This window comes from Motacilla alba, chromosome 1 (assembly GCF_015832195.1).
Source record: "Motacilla alba alba isolate MOTALB_02 chromosome 1, Motacilla_alba_V1.0_pri, whole genome shotgun sequence".
Taxonomy (NCBI): Eukaryota; Metazoa; Chordata; class Aves; order Passeriformes; family Motacillidae; genus Motacilla; species Motacilla alba.
Window position 1 is genome coordinate 85296632 of NC_052016.1, and position 21340 is coordinate 85317971.

The following is a 21340-nucleotide window of genomic DNA, read 5'->3' on the forward strand; positions in this document are numbered from 1 at the left end:
CTTGGGTCCTGTGTTCGCGCTGTTTGTTCCATTTTATTCCTCCATTCCAAGAGTGCAAGTGACACAAGTATTGGGCCACTTTTCTATCACAAACAAGTCTCTGGTCTACATACTGGGTTTACAGGTATGGTATGTACTTGCTTGTTCATCTTTTAATAAACTAATAATGTAGTTAGTAGCTAGTATTTCAGTTTGTCTCTGAATTTTGATGCTTCCACGTGCATGATTCAGCATACATTTAGCTAGTAACTATCCCATCAGCTAAAACATAGAGAAACATGGGTTTCTAGTATGCTGAAGTGGTGAGCAAGTGGTCTGTTCTTACCTTGTCTTACATGGGAAAATATAGTAGACAATTCCACAGGGGTTTTTTTTGGTCAGTAAAATGAACTAGACTAAAGGAGATTAAAATGGAACCTGATCCTAAAGCATTTTTATCTTTTACCTTTCTGGTTTGCTTATATTCTTGAATGTGCTTATTTTTCCCTTATCTATTAGGGTTCAAACAAACCATTAGAATACTGTATTTTTTGTGGTAAGACTGTTAGTAAATAATCAAGGTTTTGGCTGAATTTCACTATTATATAAGTTGATCTTACTTGTATATCATGCATTAGCATGTGACAGATAATTTAGAATAGTGTAACATAGAGCAAAGCAACATCATGTAGTATTCTGTGAAATATGACTGGAAAAATATAACTACTTGGTATAGAAAGCCAGTAATTATTCAAAAAACAATTTTAAACCCCCAAAACCCAGCAGCCTATAAATGAATGGACGTTTGTGTCACAACCTGAATGATGAGATGTGCAAATTTATGAGAAATTAGGCTCACTTCTATATATTCTAGGGATTCAAAAGTAGCTCTGGCGCAAGCAATGGGGAATATACCATAGCTACGTGAAATGTGGGAGAGAGTATTTTAGATTAACTACTCAGTTTCAGAATATTGACTTGTGCTCCACATGAACATTTAATTCATCCTCTTTGCTGTTCAGCCTTTGGTTTCCTTCACTTTCTGCTCCAGCACCTTATTTTCTTGATCTCTCAGAAATCGTTTCCTCTCTTCTGAGCCCATCACTTCCACTATTATTGCAGTCTTTGGGAAAGCCATGCTAATGTGTGGGCTGTTTTCCATCGTGCCTTTTGCCTTTTGCTTTCGTACACACAGCACGTCCAGCACAGATCAGTGCTGTCACGGAGCGCTGTATCTCTGCAGGATCTCTCCCTGCAGAGCACTGAACGGTTGCTGCCATCACACAGAGCCTGAGGGAAGACTCATTTGCCTTCTTCTCATTTGTAAACTCTGCCCTTATCTCAAGTAACTGTTTCCGTAGTCTGAACTCTAGAGGGAAGGTGTTCTCATGATTCAGTCAGCATCACGCAGAAACATTTCAGTAACCATTTTCAGTCCATTTTTCCAGTTGGTAATAACCTTGTCCAGGTGATTAATCACATACTGTGCTAGAAACAATGGGCTGCCATGTTGGCTTATCAGGATTTAAAAAAAAATTTGCTCCAACTTATTTCTGTGATTTCATGTCAGTAAATATGTCACTGGGTAAGAACTTTATTTCCTTAATTTTGATGCTGGTGCTTAGTCTGTCTGTGGCTGCATGTGTGAGAGCTTCACTTGGAGTGCCTGCCTGCTTGGAACTCTTCTCCTGTTGCTGCTGAGTCATTTCCTTTGCTTCAGTCTGTCTGTTTTTCTGTGCAGCCTATAACCGACATCCTGTTATACTTAGTAAGTTATATGAAAATAAAATGTATTGTTCTGTAGAAGAAGAACAATTGTTGGATCTCTGTGTTTTTTCCACTTGCTCCTTCTGGGATACTTTTTTTTTTTTATGGTAAACTGAATTTTAACAAAGGTAAAAGTCTGACGTCTCCCATTGTCATGATGAGTGCATAACCTATATCATATTGCAACTTAGTGGTTCATATAGCAAGAACTTTGTAAAATAAAAATTTAAATCCCTGCTCTTGTCTTCTAGCTCTTAACCTCTGGTTCCTACATCTGGATTTTAGCCTTAAGTGGATTGGTAAGTCTTACTGTTATAAAAATCATATGTTGCTTAAAACACTCTCTGTTATGTATCTGTGCAGCACAGTGTATATGGACTCAAAAAGAACAGAAACTACTAAGTAACATTTTGTGTTGGTAAGTAGAAAGTTTTCCTCTTCAACTTCCCCTAGCTGGTGACAAACTGATAGACGACAAAATTCGTGGTTAATATTTTCAGAGTGCTGCTGCTCCCTGCATAAAATTAATTTTGTTGCCATAGTTATAGCTGTACACCCACAACTATACATGAGATTATTGAGGAAATGGTAGAATTGTGTACCCTGGGTTGAGGTTTGTTTTTTCAGTTTTCAGCAAGCCTCAAGCTTTGATTTCAAAACGCAGGTTTTAATAACTTTGCTGTGAGGGTTTTTCATGCTTTGCTATTCTCCAAGGAGATCTGTAATATAGCTGTTTCTCACAATGACAATGGCAGTAAGGGCACAAAATCGCGTTCGTCACATCAGTCAGATAAAGGAGCTGTGATCTATCTTTGCTTTTCTGACTCTGTTGTTGGTGAAGTGCTTAGGGCTGAAACAGATTGTGCTAAATCTTTCAGATTGTTAGACACTGATAAGCTTCTTTTTAAATTTTACAGATTTAGAAGTTAGGAGCTCAGACTGATTTCTTGGCTCAAAAGACTGTACCTTTTTCAACAGTGGGAGTGCCACCATTTCCAAGGGAGCTCATTATTAAGTTGATGCAGAACTCAAATTATGCCCTTGCTGTATAGAACTTAGTAATTTGGGTTGAGCTCAGAAGGAAATGCTGCTACAACTTAGTAGTTTGATCTCTTACCATTTGCATTGACTGTTGCAAAATATTCTGTGAGTTTCTAGGATAACTGATAACAGGAGTGATGGAACAGCAAACCGTGATGTCTGTTCATGATTCGATCTTGCTATAAATATCAATGAAAGCAGTGCAACTAACAAATCAGAATCTATCTCCCCTGGAAATCAGCCCAAGCCTCTGTGCCCACTGAAGGATCTGTGACTTCCTCCAAACACACTACCCTTCCTGTTACTCTGCTGGCTCTTTTAATAGCTCTTCCTTTCAAACAGGTGTTCATTAGAGAGGGAAGAAAAGGAAAGAAATGGAAAGGCATTTTAACTCCCTCTTTCCTGGTGACGGAAGCTCTGTCTGTACTTGATTATACAGACATATAAAGAGTAGCTCATATTTTTTTTTATAATACATTATGCAGTTCTTATTTTAATTCCCTCTTAATATAAGGTTGACAGTGTGTTTTACTTAGGTGTAAATCCATAGGAGGATTAAATTGAGTTACTTCTGTGTCACAGGATGGCTAAAAATTAGTTTCAGGTTTTCATATTGCTTCAGTCAGCATGAATTAAGTCGTCATCAATTTTGACATGTTTTCAGTCTCATTTTTTTTCTGCAGCAAGCAAAGACCTGCACTCCAAAACTTTGTAAGAAGTACTGCAATTTGAAAATAAATTCACGTTAGGATTTTCAGCCATTTCTTTTGCATAGCATACCTGCCACACTTCTGTGATTAAGAAGTCTCTTTTTCTCCTCTGTTAGAAATTATAATTCGGTGTCTTTTGCAAAAACTTGATAAAGGAATAAAGTTTCACGGTATATTAGATAATCTGAGGAAGGATATGCAACACTATAAAGGTACCTTTTAACACTACAAGTGTACTTAGTTGGTAACATATGTATATGTACAATTACAGAAATAGATTGTCAAATTAATGTTAAGTCATTCTGACAACCTCTGTTATGTAATTCTTACTAGTTAAACATTTTTCTAGCTTACTGCCTTAGTCTTTGTGGACTCAAATTTTTGGGTATTTGTACAGAAAGGATGAGTAAAGGCACGAGCACCAAGTCAGACGGGTGTAATATTTAGTCACTAGTTCGTTGCCCGGTAGACACTTCACTGTATTTTAAGCTCTGAAGATCACTTAGGCACTCATATTGAGTGTATTATGATGCTGTTCTGTGATTTAGCTTTTGTTGCACTTCTGCTTATGTGGAATATTAAAATGGATGGTGCCAGCACAATTTCTGAGTTGTTGTCAGTTTCCACTTTGTCTTCACTGTGTTCCTGGTTTAGTTTATTTAAATTCTCACAGTCTATATTTGAACATGACTAAATGGGATCTGACTTTCTAGTTACATCCTTGCAAGTATCATCAGACCTTCTTGTGAATTCTAGGCAGGGTATGGAGGCACTGGGAACTGTACTGCCTTGAGTTCTTGTTTTCAGTGGTTTTGAGTGATGCCGTCATTACAGGAATGTGTGTGTGAGTCTATGTGGGCAGGTGGGCATTGATGTAATGTGCCTGGTGATAGTGAATTTTTGACAATTTGTAGTTTTGATGGTGAATTTTTCTCAGGTGCAGAAAGTACAGCTCATGTTTTGTTATTGGAATACAGAAGGTTGCCGTGTCTGTCTTTGTGTCTGGGTATATCTTGCTAGATCTAATTTTAAACCAGCACAGAATTACGGTCTTAAAGGCAGTTTCTTTACTGTCCACATTAGTTGGACAATCAGTTGGACAATCAGTTATTGTGTTTTTGGTATGTCAGTTTCTGGTATGTTTCATAAAACGTGCTGTTTAAATACATGATGCTTATGTATGAGGAAGAGAAAATTTATGAAATAGACTGTCAAGAAATTCACAAATCTGATGTAATCAGTAATCTGTAATCATCTTATGATTGATAAGACTAATTTCGTTTCTTGTGATTTATTTTGCCAGGAATATATGATGCCTGGTGCATACAGATCAGATTTGTTTCTTGTGATAGGAGTTTTTTGGGGTTTGGTTCATAAAATTAGGAAACATACTAGAGATGCCCAAAATTCTTTCAGTAGTTGTTTACTGAAGTGTTTCTATGTAGTACATATCACTCAGTTTAGTGAAGGCTTGAAACAGTTTCTTCACAATTTTTTTTTCTTTAAAATAGTCAAAACACCTTAGGAGGTGGTATTCATGTTTCACTGGATGTAGACATCTTCTTTCCCTTTTTTTTCCCACTCCTTTAAAATCTCTTGGATTCCCACTTTACATTTTTCCTCACCATACTCTGGTAGGATTGAAATTTGAGAGGCGTGTCAAGGCTCAGTCATAGCTAGAGCTCATCTCTTTAAAGAAGTAAGCTCAGGTTGGTGACCAGCAGAAGACATGTCCCACGAAGACATGCAGTTCCCTCCACTTTCTAGGATAATGTCATCAGACAGATCACATGCCATGGGTTTTTCTGATTAGCTATGGGCTATATTTGATAGGGGAAAGGTATCTTTCAGGCCCTTTCTGTGATTTTAGTGTTCTAGCCTTTCTTCTTACCTCGTGTTAGTTTTTTATTTGTTTGCAAGATGACCTGCACTGCATAAAGTTCAAAATTTGGAACCCAGTAAGTCTCCTGTGAGCTGCCTTGAATTTATGTACAGTTCAGTTCAAACCTTAGGAAACTGAAATTGAGAAGTTTCTGAAACCCTGCTTGACTTGGAGATTTCACTAAGCTGTATGCAGCAGTTTTCTGCATTGTTACTGGGCTATGCTGGAATTTCTCAGAATGTATGAAAAGTTGTGCTTTTTATATTTAGATATTGGAAAATGTAGAGAATCTGTCATTTAGAGCTTGTACTTTAATGGCTTAAGGTTAAGATAGAAAGTTCAGACAGTGTTGAGTGCATGATTTTAATTTCAGTTCTGTTTTTTTGAGTACGTTAGTTATTATTCATAATTTTGAAGTGGCTAACTTAGTTTTACATAGACCACAGATGCTGTTAAATGCTCCCAAGCGTACTTGGATTCTACTTTTGAGTTTTGTTTGTTAAGAACTTTATCCATCCTCTCTGTTAGTTGTTCATCCAGCTGAGGTGTTTTTGTATAGTGAATTCATGTCCTTTAGAATTGGCATATACAGGATGAAATGTGATTCAGTTGGGGGAGCAAAATAATTAAATCAGACTTTCATTGTTTTAGTTCCTGTCTTAAAAATAGTATTATGTAGCTAATATCTGATCAGATCTGATCTGATCAGCTGATCAGGAATCATTGATTTTTCTTGTTGTTTTTCTTCCTCTTTCCCACCTTTCTTAAGTGATTTTGAACAATGCATGCTGAATTCTTTGTTGTTTTAAAACATGTTTTAAAACATTTTTATTTGCATTTGCATTACCCCACAGTATAGTGTTCACATTTAAAATATCATCTCTTCTACATACTTAATATTAAATATGTGCTTTCTCAAAGAGAATCTTTGGTCAGAGTCTGTTAATGTATGCGGTTACCTCCACATTTGTGTCCTGCTGTGCATTGTTCTTCATCCTCCAGTTAGTCTGGATGTCCTTCAGTCGTCCACATTCAGTCTCATGTAGGACTTTAGTCAAAGTGTGATACTTTTTGAACACTTTATAACTGTGCTTGTAAGTAGATTCAGGTACATGTTAGCTAAATATTGGATCTAGTTAATTCTGAATATTTGATGTTGGTCCTACAATATCCGTGTTGCTAATATCAGTGAGACCACTCAGTTACTAAAAATTCTGCCGATGCTTAAGTACTTACCTAAGTAAAACCATGTGTTTTGTGTGTAATGGATGAGATTCCCCTTTCCTGATAGAACTATCTACCAAAGAGCATGTACTCAGTTCACAGAATCACTGAGGGTAGCACCTGGTCCAGCTTCCCTGCTCAGGCAGGGCTGCCCAGAGCAGCTTGCCCCAGGACCATGTTCTCATGGCTTTTGAGTATCTCCAAGGATGCAGTCTCTACCACCTCCCTGGGCAGCCTGTGCTAGTGTTCAATCAACCTCACAGTGAAAAAGTGTTTCCTGATCCTCAGAGGGAGCCTCCCGTATTTCAGCTTGTGCCCATTTCCCTTTTTCCTGTTGCTGGGAACCACTGAGAAAAGCCTGGTTTCGTCCTGTTCATTTCCCTTCAAGCATTTCTTTACTTTGGTAAAATCCCTTGGGCCTTCTCTTCTCCAGGCCAAACAGCCCCACTTCTCTCAGCCTCTCCTCATGTGAAAGATGCTCCCAGTCCTTTGATCATCTCTGTGGCCATGCACTAGACTTGCTCCAGCAAGTCTGTGTACATTAACACATGTGCTGAACCCTGCCCAAAACTAACGTGCAGTATTTGTGTGTGGACAGCGCTCAGTTCAGCTGAGTGACTGTAAGCGGCTTGATCTGAGTGTCACTGCATTCTAGTGACTTTATTGTCCTAGTGCTCCCTGTGGTGAGAGCTTTGACACCCTGCCCACGTCAAGGTGTGAACACGTGACAACTGACTAAACTACCAGCACTTATTCCTGCATCAGTTAATGCATCTGAGAAAAAAAGGAATTGATTAATCTGGTATACAGGGGATGTTGGTTTGGAAGTGTGGTTGTAATTGTCTTGGGAGGAGGGAAATGCAGATATTTCCAGCTCTGGAAGAAGGAGAAAGTAGTGAAAAAGGACAGAAAAAGGTAATAACATGTTTTAAGGTACTTCCTCTTCTGTGGCTTCTGTAGAAAAATGGATATTGGTTTTCAGTTTGTATTTCACTTCTAAATTTCTCTTAGATCCGAGGAAGAGTTTCTGTGTCCAAATTATGGTCTGTTTGGTCAAGTATACCAACTGGTTCATTAGGATTGTTCTATCAATATTTGGTTTTTTTGGCAGCAATGTTACCCTTTTTTAGAGAGGGAATCCATGAGAGTAATTCAGCTGTGTGTGTACTTTGGAGACATCTGCCAAAGGATGAGTTACATCCCGAGAGAGCCCATTTCTCTCTTGTGACTATGACACCAACTTTAAAGAAGCCACTTACTAAGTAAGCTTTTAAATTACAGATATCTGTGTTGGATCAGATTAACCAAATCCTGATCTTTTAATTAAAGAGACTTGGTTAACAATGTGTTAATCATCACCTACAGAACACTGGCAGAGACCGAGGGAACCTATGCTTAGGACACCAGTACGAGTTAAGAATAACTGTACTGTGCTGAAATGGGAGTACAGTCATGCTTGCACATGCACAATGTTTTTTAGCTGGTAATAATTCCATCTGACCAATGAAGCACTGATGAACTGTGAAGAAAAATGTTTCAAGGTATCTGGAAAATTTATGAGCCAAATCAACTGGAAAAAAATTGAAGAGAAATATTTTAGTATCTCTATAATCTTATTTTTCTCTAAAGGTAACTATTGCAAAAGGCTGTTTATAGTATTTGCAACAATTTCCAAAAAGGAAACCCAAACAAAATAATCTATTAGAATTGTAACAGAAGTTGAAAATACATGTGCAGTGGGGTTTATTTGTTGGGTAGTTTTGTTTCTTGGGTGGTTTTCACACAATCCCTCTTGGTTTGATAAATGCTTTCTCTAATGAAGATAAATACAGAATCCTGACACAAACTTCAACCCATGTTTCCATTCTAATTTTTAGAATTCAGAACATACTAAGGATTAAGCAGATAAAATAGGTATAAAAATGTCACTTCACCTTAAGAAAACTATTTGCTTTTCATTTGTTGGTATCTGAAATTAGCCAAGTCTTGAGTACATATGATGAATGTATTTACATTTTTCAGAACAAATTAATTAAGTATTTTATGTTAAAATAATTTTCAACATAGTTGTCTACACCAGTCTGTCTACTTTTTTTTCTGTTTGATTTCTTTTTTTGGAAGGAAAATACAGTGAATTTAAGTATTTAAATTTTAAATACTGTTCCAGCTACTTGTGGAGCATATGTATCTTTGCAACGTAAAATACTAGAGAGCTTCCATATTTGGTTTACCTAATTGCAGAGAAACTACAGCTACTTCCTTTTTCTCAAAAATGTACAACTTTGGAAGGACATGAGGGAAGAGGAGGGGAAGTCAGGCTTTATATGGGGGCAGGAGGAGGTTAAGAAACTTCGTGTGAAGAACCAGTAGTAAGTCACAGCGTTAAGAAACTGAAAATATCTAAGCACACTTTTATTCTGCAGTGTGCCAGAGAATTTCCAGCATCCTCCATTTCCTCTTCTTAGCACTGTGCCACATACAATATGGTGGAAGATGCTGTGACTAACAGAAATTAAGATACACCTTATGTTGCTAGCCACAAATTCTCCATTTTAACAGTGTGAACACAACCGCAATGTTTTTTTGTGGTGACTTTTGGCAGCTAAAATACAATGGAAGCTCCTCTGTTTGGGGGGAAGTAGCCCTTTAATCTTATGTACAGTGCTGAATTTGGAATATGATGAGATTATCTTATCTTCATTGAATAAACAATGTTGCTTTATGTTCTTAAACACTAGAAATTCACTCAATGTCAGTAACAAAAACAGTGTAAAAAGTTGCTTTTTACTTTGTCAAAGCTTATGATTTTTAAAATTATATCTATCAAGTTCTGCATATGAAACAGCTATAGAGGAAGTTCTTTGGAAATACTTGACATTAAGATGAGAGTATGACACTGAGCCAGACTGAATCACAAGACCTTTTTTAACTACAAATGTCTCCATTCTGGGCTTATTGGAAATATGGAAATAGCTATCTTGTCCTCACTAATTGAAACTTATTGAAAATTTGTTATAACTGACCACTGACCACAGCATTTTAAAGTTTCTTATACTTCCGTATAATAGCTCTTCATTTTAGCATGTCCATAAACTTTTAGCCTTATAACGCCTTTTCTCCTGATTAAGTGCTCTAGAATGACTTGCTCTCTCAACTAGCTAAAAGGAGATCATGATGAGGTGAGGGTCAATCTCTTTTCCCAAGTAAGACAAATGGAAATGTCCTTTAAGTTGTGCCAGGGAAGGTTTAGATTGAATATTAGGAAAAATTACTCACCAAAGGTTAATCAAGCACTGGAACAGGCTGCCCAGGGCAGAAAGGGGTTGAGTCACCATCTCTATGGATGTTTAAAGGACATGTAGATGTGGCACTTAAGGACATGGTGGACTTGGCAGTACTGGGATAACAATTGGACTTGATGATCTTAAAGGTCTTTTCCAACCTAAATGATTCTACGTCCAGCCATCTCTGCTAAGAAAAATACAAGAATGCTTTTACTGATGCAGCTGCTAATTGGGGCTTGCAGTATGCCTTCCCTTCTGAGACAAACAAGTTCCAAAGTAGTGACACCAAAGATAGGCTGCTGTTGTCACATTGCTCTATTTTCTGTCTTGACTTGATAACTAATGATTCTCTTTGTGGTTAGTATATTCAGACACGTGTCAAGATTTGTCATATATTCAGGGAAATGTAGATTTTCCTATCATCACTTGCTTTGTTTTGTTCTTGTGACTTTTTGAACCCGTTCAAGATTTTTGAAGACATTAGACCTTTTCAAAGGTGATAAGAGAGAGCAGAGATCAATATCTAGGAGGGCCATTTGAAAGAAGTGAAGGAATGTTGGTGTGATGTTGTACAAAGTATTTTCAGTGGGACTTCTTTCCCTGCCTAGTTAACACCTGAACGATCAGGTGTGCAGAATCCCTGGAATGAAAGAGGGGTCCTGGCTCCATAGCCTAATGATACTACCTATACCTACACCTAACAAGGTGGGAAGGGAGATAATTTGTATGTTCTAGTGCTGCTTGTGCATTTTGCATTGAATAAAACATCAGATTAAATGTGTATGTAATATTTGCAGTCTGGTTCAGTAATTCTCAATCCCCAGAAACTGCTTTCTTAGTTACTGTGCAATCTAGGTTTTCTTGAGTGAGGGGCATATCTACCTAACTCCCTCAGGATCGGGGGTTTGCATCTGGGGGACCTTCTTGCTAGGCAGACACCTCAAGCAGTACATACCAAAAACAGGTGAATTGCAGAAGTGGTATGAATTTTCTTCCTCTTGTTCTTTGGTGATTGTAGCTGTACCTTAGTTTCCAGCCAGTTGATGTGCACAGTTTTAGTCATGAGTTTACAGTCATCTGGAACAGTTTCACTAGAGCTGAGGAAAGGATCTCTGAGGTCATGAAAAATCTTCTGTTACAGTGCCCTGTCCAGTTAGGATCTTCCTTTGAATACAGAAAAATTTAATTAAAGGCAGCCTTCACTCTGATGCGATTATGACCTTTATAGCATTTACCTCCTTTCTCATAGGAGGACTGAAAGACTGAAGAGATTAAGAGTAGTTTAAAACTGTTCTTTCTTATTTTAGAATGACAGCCTGTGCTTAGGCTGTCAAGCAACCGACAGCTTGGGCTGTACATCCAACCATGAGTCATAAAATGAAAGTAAAATAAAACAAAAATCATTGTTTCCAAAAGCAGAATGTGTTTTTGCTAAAAGTCTCACTAACTCATTGCATATTTAAGAATTACTTTGTTAATAATCTGAAAAATATCCCCCTCTTAAAGAATTTTTTTTCCTATACTCTCTCCCTTTGTGTAATCAGCAATGCATTTAGTATCTTTATACAAATGTCAGTGAGATACAGCAAATAGCCCCAGATAAATAAATAAATAAATAAATAAATACATCAGATGCAGACTTTCTACGTTGCTTTTCACATAATTTCATTTCTGGGGTATGTTTACAGATTTGTTGAGGTTCAGATCTCTTCCTGTTCATTTCACTGTGCTGTGACAGCATAATTCTTGTGGCATAACAGACAATAAAGAGTCACAAATGCTGAAATGTGGCATAAAGGAGAATGCAGATGGAACCGCTTGGGGCTCAAGTGCTGTGGCTTCACAATGGCATTCAAAATAATGGCTGAGTGATGACTGTAATTCCATTTATGGCCCGCATGATTTCTCTTTCTCCTGCAGAATCTGAAATGAAATCAAGCCCCAAGGCAAGCACCAACACAGGGAATGTGGTTTTTTTCTTATGGGCAGGAGAAAGGCCTCACAAAAACTGGCTTTTTCAGTATCACAGTTTTTAATGAATTGGTTTTCAAATTGTTTTTTTTACCTCCTGTAAGGCAGGTGGGCTTCTTTTGGAATGAGTGTGTGCATAGTCTTAGATTTAACTTCAGTTCTGCTGGTTTGCTTTTATTTTTACTAGAAGGGGAGATTCAGGTGGTGGGGACAGAAGCCTTAAGAGGGTTTGCTTTTCTTTTGAAGGGGTGTGTAGAGTGCTTCAGCATCCTTGAGAGCCATCTTAATCTTCTCTGGTCAGCATGCAGCATACCCTGACCAGCTCTTTTACTAGAAATTAAAATTTTATTTTAATTTTGACCAGTTTTAGGAAAGGTCGCTTGTCCTGTGCTCAGCTTCCAAAACAAACAAAAAACCCCTTGCAAATTTGAGTCACAGGCAATGCACCACACAGATTTTAAAAAGCAATTTGTAGTTGTAGGGAAGTAAAGAAATTGCCTGTTCATTCATTCTCTGATTCTTAACTGAGAACTGTGAGTAAATACAGTAAAAGTGCTTAAAAAACAGGAAAGACCAACTGTTACCTGCAGCCAAATTCAAAGTAAATGTGGTGTACTTACGTTTTTTGGTTTTCAGGGTTTTTTTAACATTTCGTTTTTGATTTTAGATTTCTGGGATTTGCTACAATAGCAGTATCTTAAAAGTTCATCGAATTCTTTGTGTACCCAGATGGGTAGCAAAGATATTTTCTTGGACTCTTGAACCAGTCTTCTCATCTGCGGAACCAACGAATGAAGTTCGAGTGGGAATGGGAGCAACAGTTGACATCCAGAGGCAGCAGAGAATGGAGTTACTGGATCGTCAGATCATGATGTCTCAGGTTGCCCAAATGAGGCGGCAAAGACAGCAGCAGGTATTGCTATGCATTCTTTAAGGATTATTTTGTTATAAGAAATATTTTTTTTTTGGTTCATAGATCTTTCACTGTTCCTGTTTTTTAAAATTATTTTTAAATTTCTGTCCATCAGTCTTTCATACACTGTTGTACTGCTGATAGCCATTTAAATGGTTTGTATAGGTTTATATGTTCAAACTGCTTCACAAGATGGGAGCAGGATGTCAGACAATCTTGTGGGGATATCACTACTTCAGGCATTCTGTCACAAAGAATGGGGCTGAAAGGTAAAGTGATTGCTTCTTGGTGGTCTTTAGTGAGAGCCAGTGTGTAAAGTCAGAAAGTCAAAATGCTCCTCACTCTTTTGAGCATCTGTCTGGTCAGCTGCCTTTTCAGTAGTTAAAATTTTTCTATGGAATTCCTTTGTTTTTAGGTGTACAGGTTGTTTCTTACTGGCAGACATTAAATTCTCTAACTTAAGAGGTAAACCACAAGTGATTTTCTGTTTGCCGTGTTTAATCCTCTTGGTTTATTTCCTTATTGAACAGAATGGCAGAGTCTTTTTGTTTTCTATGTTTTATACAAACTAAAAAATCCAGATACTCTCAGACTTTGTGTTGTAGGGCAGCAAAACAAGGCAGATGGTGTCTCAATTCCTGTATCTTAGATATGTTCACTGTCTTCACTGAGTTTTCTTTGCCTGAAACGCAGCCCTGTACTGATACACAAGTTCTTTTTGTGTTGGGGGTAGTGTAGTGCAAACAGATATAGCTGTGTTACCCTTAATGCATTCCCAGAATTAGAGGTGTGATGGCATAAAGCTTTGGCCTGCAACTAGAGTATGAATCTTTGTTTCCAGTCCCTGATTGCATCTTTCTGTTTTTCTTATTTCCTTAACATTTCAATATGATGAAATTATTCCTCAAGCAGAAACTTCTAATCTATTTTTCTCCATTCCTATTAGAACACTGATCAGTTTTAGCATAAGAACTGAACTAGAAATTACTCAATTCTTGAATGTTGCCATTGTAATAGAAAATGAATTGAAACTGTATGTTGGACTACAAGCAGCTGTGAGGAGTGCAGCCGGGTTTCTTCAGATGTGAGAAAGAAGCTACTTCCAGTTATGAAGGACAGTCTTTCTAATATCTCTTTAATTACAAAAAGTGGTAAATAAGTTCAGAGCAATAAATGATAAAAGAACTGTTGATAACGTTTTCTTCTCATCTTGTCCTTTCCCTAGGCTATGAACAATGAAAGTGGAAAAATGTCTTTTCATGTTTGACTTCAAATAGAATTCTTTAAAAAGGTGGAGGGGTTTGACTAAAATACAGGAACACTGTTTGAACATCAGTAAGATGCTTCCCTTTACAAGTTGCTGAAACACTTTCAAGTTACCTTCATGTTTAGCCTTTAACTTGAGCGCAGCATTTATTTAACTGGTAGTGCTAATCTGTGAAACCCGTGATCAGAAGGCCATAGGATCAATGTATGAATGTTCCATAGAGGCTCTTCAGAAAAGGTGTGTCATGAAAGCTTTTGACCCACCTGGTGTTTTCTAATGACTCACTCACAGAATTTACTGGTCATCAGCTAAATCGGAAAAAGCATCACTCACAAATGTTGCTGTGTAGTGGTAAAAATGAAAACCAGACTATTTTCAATCTCAAAATAACACTTCACAAGTTGAAAACCGTCTTCTGGATTGGTGTACTTGGGCAATTCTTTTGCCTTTAGAAATTTGGCAAGGTGTAATTTGAAGACAGTGGAGTGGAACAGATCATGCTGCAGATGAAAGGACTTTCGATGATAATTTTACCTGTGGGAGTGAAGCTATAAAGAATGCAGATCAGTTTCTTAGACAGTTTTTTTGGTGAAATTGAAAATAATAAAAGCTGTGAAGTACATGTCAGTCACCAGACTGGGCTTTTAATTAAATTCTGGGTAAATGTTGTGTGGATTTCTGAAGTCCCAGTATGCTGTCTGTAGGTAGTGTGCCATAGGTGAGCTAGATTAACATTTTCTCTCACACTATCTGCTTTGCTTGGTGAGGGAAGTGAACTTTAACTTTCTTCTCTATGCCATAGTGCAGCAATTTTGTTCAGCTGCCCCTTGAGAAGGTGCTCTGCTCATTCCTCCCACTCCTTTACTCTTCAGTTCATCTGTTTGAGAAATGAGACAATGCAGTGTCCCTGATGTTGGTAGCATTATGGAAGGAGAAGATCAGTGCTTCTAATGGGGCTCCATTGTCTGGGCAATGTTGGCAGACTCTCATAAGGGAGGCCCTTCTCTTAAATAGATAGAAATATTTTTTGTAGTGAGTTTATTCTTTGAGTCTTCACAAGAAATTCTGAATAACATGAGTGTGACAGGTTATGCAAAATAACATTAAAAAGTTTAAATTAAGAAAAGGGGGGGTGAGGGAAGAAACTGGGTGAAAAGCGTTTCTCAAAAGTTGTTTGTAGTATACCTCTATAATACTGAGATGTAAATAATTTTATCTTTTTTTTTTCCCCTGGTGTTCACTAAGCCCTTTTATCCAAAGCAGAATTCACTTTGGATGCTTTCTACAAAAAAGAAAAAGCAAAGAACAATCACCCCAGAATTTCTTTGCTGGCAATTCTTTGAGCTTTAGCTTTCCCAGTCTTTTTCTAGCTGAACTCCTCTGGTCTGGAGGAACCTGAAGCATGGAACTGTGTGTGTGTGAGTGCTGGGTTGTCAAACACCCTTGAATTCAGTGAGTGGATTGAGTGTGTGGTAGAATTTGAAAATAAACCCACCAAGTTCATTATTCAATGTACCTCATTTTAGCTCTTAAATATTCAGCGGGCACTGTACCTGAATATGTTGCTAGAAGCTGTTATGTAGGTAGTTTCTCAGGGGAGTGTGGTTAAATGGTGACTGGTTTTGTGTTGGTTTCTAGTTGCTGTGGATACAGCCCTTAAACACATGGTAGTGTTCATCTAGAAAACTTTCTAGATCTTACTATATTCTTATTTGCTCCTATGGATATTGCTGAGAAATTACAGTTTTGTCCCAAATTAATTACATGGCATCACTTACATTCACCTTCAAAGGCAGTAGAATAAAATGTGTGCCATATGTATTCATTCCCTGAAAATACCAACTTGCCATTTTGTTGCTGCTTTTTAAACTTCACTTTCATAGTTATTTTCTTTCACACTCTTTTGTCTATCCTATTTTGTAAATAGTTCATCCTGTTTTTATTTCCCCTTATCAGATCTTCTTTTCCCCTCCATATCACTGTCACATTTTCATTCCCCACCGTGCCATTTTCCTCCTATATTTTTGTCACCTTTTCACCTTCATCTCTCGTTTCCCATACTTTGTATTTTCTCCTGTATAAAATACTTCTTCACTTTGGAGAAAGTTCTCTTCTGCCATGTCTGACCACCAGTAATCATTTGCTATTTTATCCTTTTGCTACTATAATATTGATAAAAGTTGGTCTTCCTCTCCTGATGTTTCTATTTATAGATCTGTTTTATTTCTCAGCATTTTTCTAAAGTTTATCCTTTTTATAACACAAATAAAACCCTGGTGGGAAAAGGGAAGCAACTGCAGCATCTGTGCACCAGTGTTGATTATCAGGGCGTCAACCTGACTTTCACTTCCCGCTGAGAATCGTGGAGGGAGGCTGGCAGAGAACCAAATTGTGAATAGATAGGGAAGATTCCGTGCCTGGGTGGTATTGGCTACTCTGATGTCACTACACACTGTTATGTGGAAGGTTGCAAAAAGATGGGAAGCACCTTCTGTTGGCATTAACTACAACTTCTTGGAGCACTCCTCGCTGTGCCCATTTGGGATAGGCGGTGTATCAGTCCCTTCATCTTGAAAGAATGAGTTTTGTATCTGCAGAGCATTTTTGCTAATCATGTTAAGGACATCGTATTGCCTTCTTCTTGGATTCTCTTAAGTGTCTTTTATCAGGGAAGAGTTTCACCGGGTTACTCCAGACTGTAACAAGCCTACAGCCATATATGAAAATCTTCATTTCACTACCTCTCTTTCTAGCCTGTTGGCCACTTCAACCTTATGCTGTCTTTTCCCTCCTGAATTTTTGTTCTTCTCTTCCAGCTGCCATTAGTTTTCACTGAGGCCAGAATCTCCTAAGATTCATACCACATGGTATCTCATATGTATATCTCATCTTCATCATATGTGAGATTCTGCTGCTTGCAAAGACCAGACTTCTGTAACAAAGGGACTTCCTCTGATTGTTCGTTTATTAGATGTCTTTCTCCTGGGACATAGGAGAGATGTTCTGTGGGTAGGCACACTGAGTGTCTTTATTATTATGGGGAGCCTCATATCCTGAACAATTTGCAAGTTTCATGTTTTGTCAACTAAGGACTGTGTGTCTAGATTGGTAATTTACCTTCTGGTTATATCTAAGCAATAAACTCCTGACCTTGGAAAAAAAATAGATTAATGGAGCAAAGGTTTTCCTGGCTCAATAATTCTTCCTCAGGAATGTTGTCCTCATTCAGGAGGGTAGTAAAGAAATCCTCCAGTGAATATACTCCTAGACAGTCCAATTCTGCTTTTTCAAAGAGAAGAGGCAGACCCGGGCATATTTTTTAGCTCTTCTACTGGTACTGAGGTGGCACTTCAATGAAGTTTTCTTGAATGACTTCACAAGTCTGAGTACCAGCAAGAAGTCCTTCCAACAGATATTTTGAGCCGTGAAGACCTTCTTTATACATTGCCAAGTCCACAAAATCCCTTCTTGTCACAGCCAGGACTTCAGATGGAAGCAGCTTTTCCGTTTTGTTCCACAAATTTATGTATCATTGTCAGGAAGGAAACTACCAGACTGCTTTACCTGAATAAATGGGTGAGACTTCCAGCCAAGTGTCACACCAAGTCTTTTCTCTAATTGGGTTTCCATTCCAATCAGTCTGTGTTACTGAGGCTTCTTTGGGATTTTGTGACATATTTGAATAGAAACTGCCTTTAGCAACACTTGCATAAACTCCAAAGACAGTGATATGTAGGGTACCAATAGGATAAAAAAGCTTTTGTGCCTAGACTCCTGGGATATGTGTGCACAGGATTTGACATCATATTTTTAAAGAATTCTGTTGACCAGTGATTTACAGATTCATTTCAGCCCATGAATGAAGCTAGTATGCTGCAGCAGTAATCACTGTGGCTAAATTTAGACTCAGTATTCCATCACTCTTCCCTTCCTCTGCATGCCAATGTACACGTGTGGACACATTTTGAAATAACAGACAGCTTTCATTTTTGTAGAGAAAACAGTATCTTTTCCTTCAGACCTGTGTGTCTTCAACTCATCCTTTGCTTTTTTGTGCTCTTCTGGCATTTTCAAACCTTGGTTATTCTCTGTGTTGTTTAAAACTATTTTATTTGTGTTGAAAATGAACTTGGATTTATATCAAGAGTTTATTGGGTGTAAAAACTGCATATGATGCTGACATTGTCATGCCCGAACTCTGGTTTTTAACTGTTTCATTTCAATAATGCATTTGCAGCAACTGATAACCCACTGCTATCTAGACATTCTGGATTATTTTGCTGTATGACTTCTTTCATGGATTCTAGATGTGAAATTAAAAATGTTGAATTTCCTGTTGAATTTCCAGGTAATGAACAACTCACAACTATTTCCTCTACAGACTACCACAGAAACTTCAGAATACTGTCTTTTTTATGGAAGTTGGAAATTCCACAAGCTGACAGAATTTGAGCCAGCAGACACTAGTACAATTAGAAAAAGCTGAGTGTGTCTCATGAACAGCCAGCTGTCACAATCACAAGATTGAGTTTCTCTATCTCCTGCTCATTGGTAGCGCCCTGTTCATATATTGAACAATCCTTTTTTTTCTCTTGGACTGGAATTACGAAATTCTTTTTTGTTTTGACTTGGCTTTTGAGCTATAGCCTTTGAATTTGGTTTAATATTTGTAATCAGCTTCCCTAGAGAAGCAGTGATTGGACAACTCCATAAAGCAAAACACTGTTTTATTTCAAAGCAAATAAATTGTTTGGGAAATCGAATATTTTTATTCTCCTGTGTGAGTGGTCTATATTCTTTTCCTCTGGCAATTTAACTAGAGGCAGTTTCTTATAAAAACCTTATGATGTAACAAATTGCCACAGACATTTACAGAGTATTTAATTCACTGTTGTTGCATCAAGTTCTGTTTACAGAAGGCAGGATTTTTTAGGTGTACCTGTCCCTTCATTTCTAATGAACATGGGGCAAATAAGGCATGGTTTTGGGGGCAGTCAGTTAATGGATTCCAGGTCTGCTTCTATTGTCCTTCCAGTCTGCACTTAGAAAGTCTTGATGGGCCATTTCTTCTTCTAGAGTGCCACTTTTACTTCTTTTATGTAGTAAAAAAGAAGCCTGTGGTTCCAATAGTACATGGTCCTCCTTAATAAGTAGGTTTTCTGGTTTGAACTGATACTTGGGGATGACAGCTGTGAGTTGGTTCCACCCCTTGTTCCTTAATGTGCTGCTGTGGTGGCTTAAGCCCAGCCAGCAACTAAGCACCACACAGACACTTTCACCTCCTCCTGCCACCCCAGTGGAGCAGCAAGGAGAATCAAAACTAGGCTGAGATAAGAACAGTGTAACAATTGAAACAAAGTAAATTATTGTAGTAGTAGTAGTAGTAGTAGTAGTAGTAATAATAAATTTTTAAAAACCCACAAACATGTGATGCACAATACAATGTCTGACAGAGGTCAGACCCCATTCCCTAACCTGGATCAGCCCTCCTTTTGGTTAACTTACACAGTTTTATATACGGTATTCTATGGTGTGGAATGTCCAGTGCAGTTCACCTGTCCCAGCTATGCAACCTTCCAGCCTTTTTTTGTGTACCTCCTCACTGGCAGAGCATGAGACACACAAAAATAGTCTGTGACTTAAGATAAATACAGCTCAGCAAACCCCCAAATATCAGTGTGTTACCAACATTGTACTGAATCCAAAACACAGCACTACCAGCTACTGAGCAGAAATTAACTCTTTCCCAACTGAAAACAGGACAGATACCTTAAGAGGTGCTACAGGTGCAAAATGTTGCATATGACACCTTGAGTATTGACTTTGAGAGGTTAATAAATGGAAGCTAATCCTATTTGCAGCCTAAGACAGAACTTGAACCTTCACATCCCAGAATGGGATGCTGATTTGGTTTTTTCCCTATGTCATCACAGACTAGCCTATTATATACTAAGGGGTGTGCTTATGTAGTATTTTGGAGGATTTGGGTTTGAGCTACTTTTGTGCTAAGAGTTTATTATCTCGGCTTGTCAAATCAAAACAATTTTAGAACTCTGATTTCTCACTTTGATTCCAGTCTCTTCTTATTCCTTACTACTCTTTGAAAAGGTTTTTGCATAGGAGGTGAGTGAAGAATTATCTATCTAATCATCATGCTTCAATACCAGTTCAGTATCACAAGTCCAGATCCAAAGAGCCATGGAGTAAGGATTAAAACTCTGTTTTGTGCAAAATGTCTAATACAGAGCTAAAGTTATTTCCTCAATTGCAGACTCCATGCTCATGCTGGTGGACCTGCCTTCAGCAGTTGGAACACTGGACACTCCCAGTGTCATGCCAGTGCTGAAATCCCTTCCATTGTCTCTCAGGCAGCTTCAGAAGCCAGATTAAGGTGTTCCTTCTAGATTTCAAAGGAAATAGCTGATCAAGCTTCAGAAAAGACCACATGTGGATTTCTGAACTTATGTGACATATGAGCTCCTCAGGGACAATGCAGGCATCAAAGTTCAGGATGCAGAAACTAAGAGCTGGAGACAGCCTTTTGGCTGAATAGACTTGTCTGTAGGATAAATTTCCAGGAAATTAGAATATCATTAGAAATTGCTGGAGTGCTTTACTTGGTAAAAAATTCTTTCTGTCATTAAGAACGCTTACAACATTAATACTGTTATGTTTCTACCCTCTTTTAAAAGAGGGAAGTTATTAAAGTAAGAGGAAAACAAAACACCAAAAAAAAGGCTCCCCAAACAACCAAAAAAACAGAAGAGTTTTGTCCTAACAAAAAGAGGCAGGCTAGACTTTGAGTAAGTGTACTGGAAATTTCACCATTTTTCTCTCTTATGCAACGTTTAGGGCAGCAGATATCATGTCATCCAAGGCTATGCTTTTTGTTTGTTTGTTTGTTTGTTTGTTTATATAATCAGTATGTGGACTTTGGAGTCAATACATTGTTGAAAAATTTATGCCAGAAAAGCAAGTCAATGTTTCTTATTTTCAGTAAATTTTGTTATGAAGCTTTATATGAAAAAAAGTAAGACAGTATTTATGTCTTTATCAAGTAAAGGCTTCTATACAGAGTGGAATATTTTACAAATGTAACTTTAAAAGGTGACATGCAAAGCAATTTCCTTTTTCTTTTTTCTCACTGCGGTTATTATGTTAAAAAAAGGTGAACAGGACATATCAGGAGCTGCTTCCTGTTTGTGCAAATAGATGACAAGTTTGCATTAACCATCTACAGGAGATAACATTATCAAAATATCTTAACTACGTGCATCATTTCAAGAGGATTTTTATGAAGTC

The 21340-nt window shown here is 37.8% G+C and overlaps 1 protein-coding gene across 1 annotated transcript in view; it reads left to right on the forward strand.

The window, feature by feature from the left end:
• Window positions 1–21340, forward strand: part of UBAC2 (UBA domain containing 2) — an 86487-nt gene that overhangs the window by 56223 nt on the left and 8924 nt on the right. The window contains exons 5-7 of the mRNA XM_038126979.1: window positions 1–124; window positions 1998–2045; window positions 12526–12771. Of these exons, the coding sequence (XP_037982907.1) occupies window positions 1–124; window positions 1998–2045; window positions 12526–12771 (418 nt within the window). The remainder of the gene's footprint in view (window positions 125–1997; window positions 2046–12525; window positions 12772–21340) is intronic.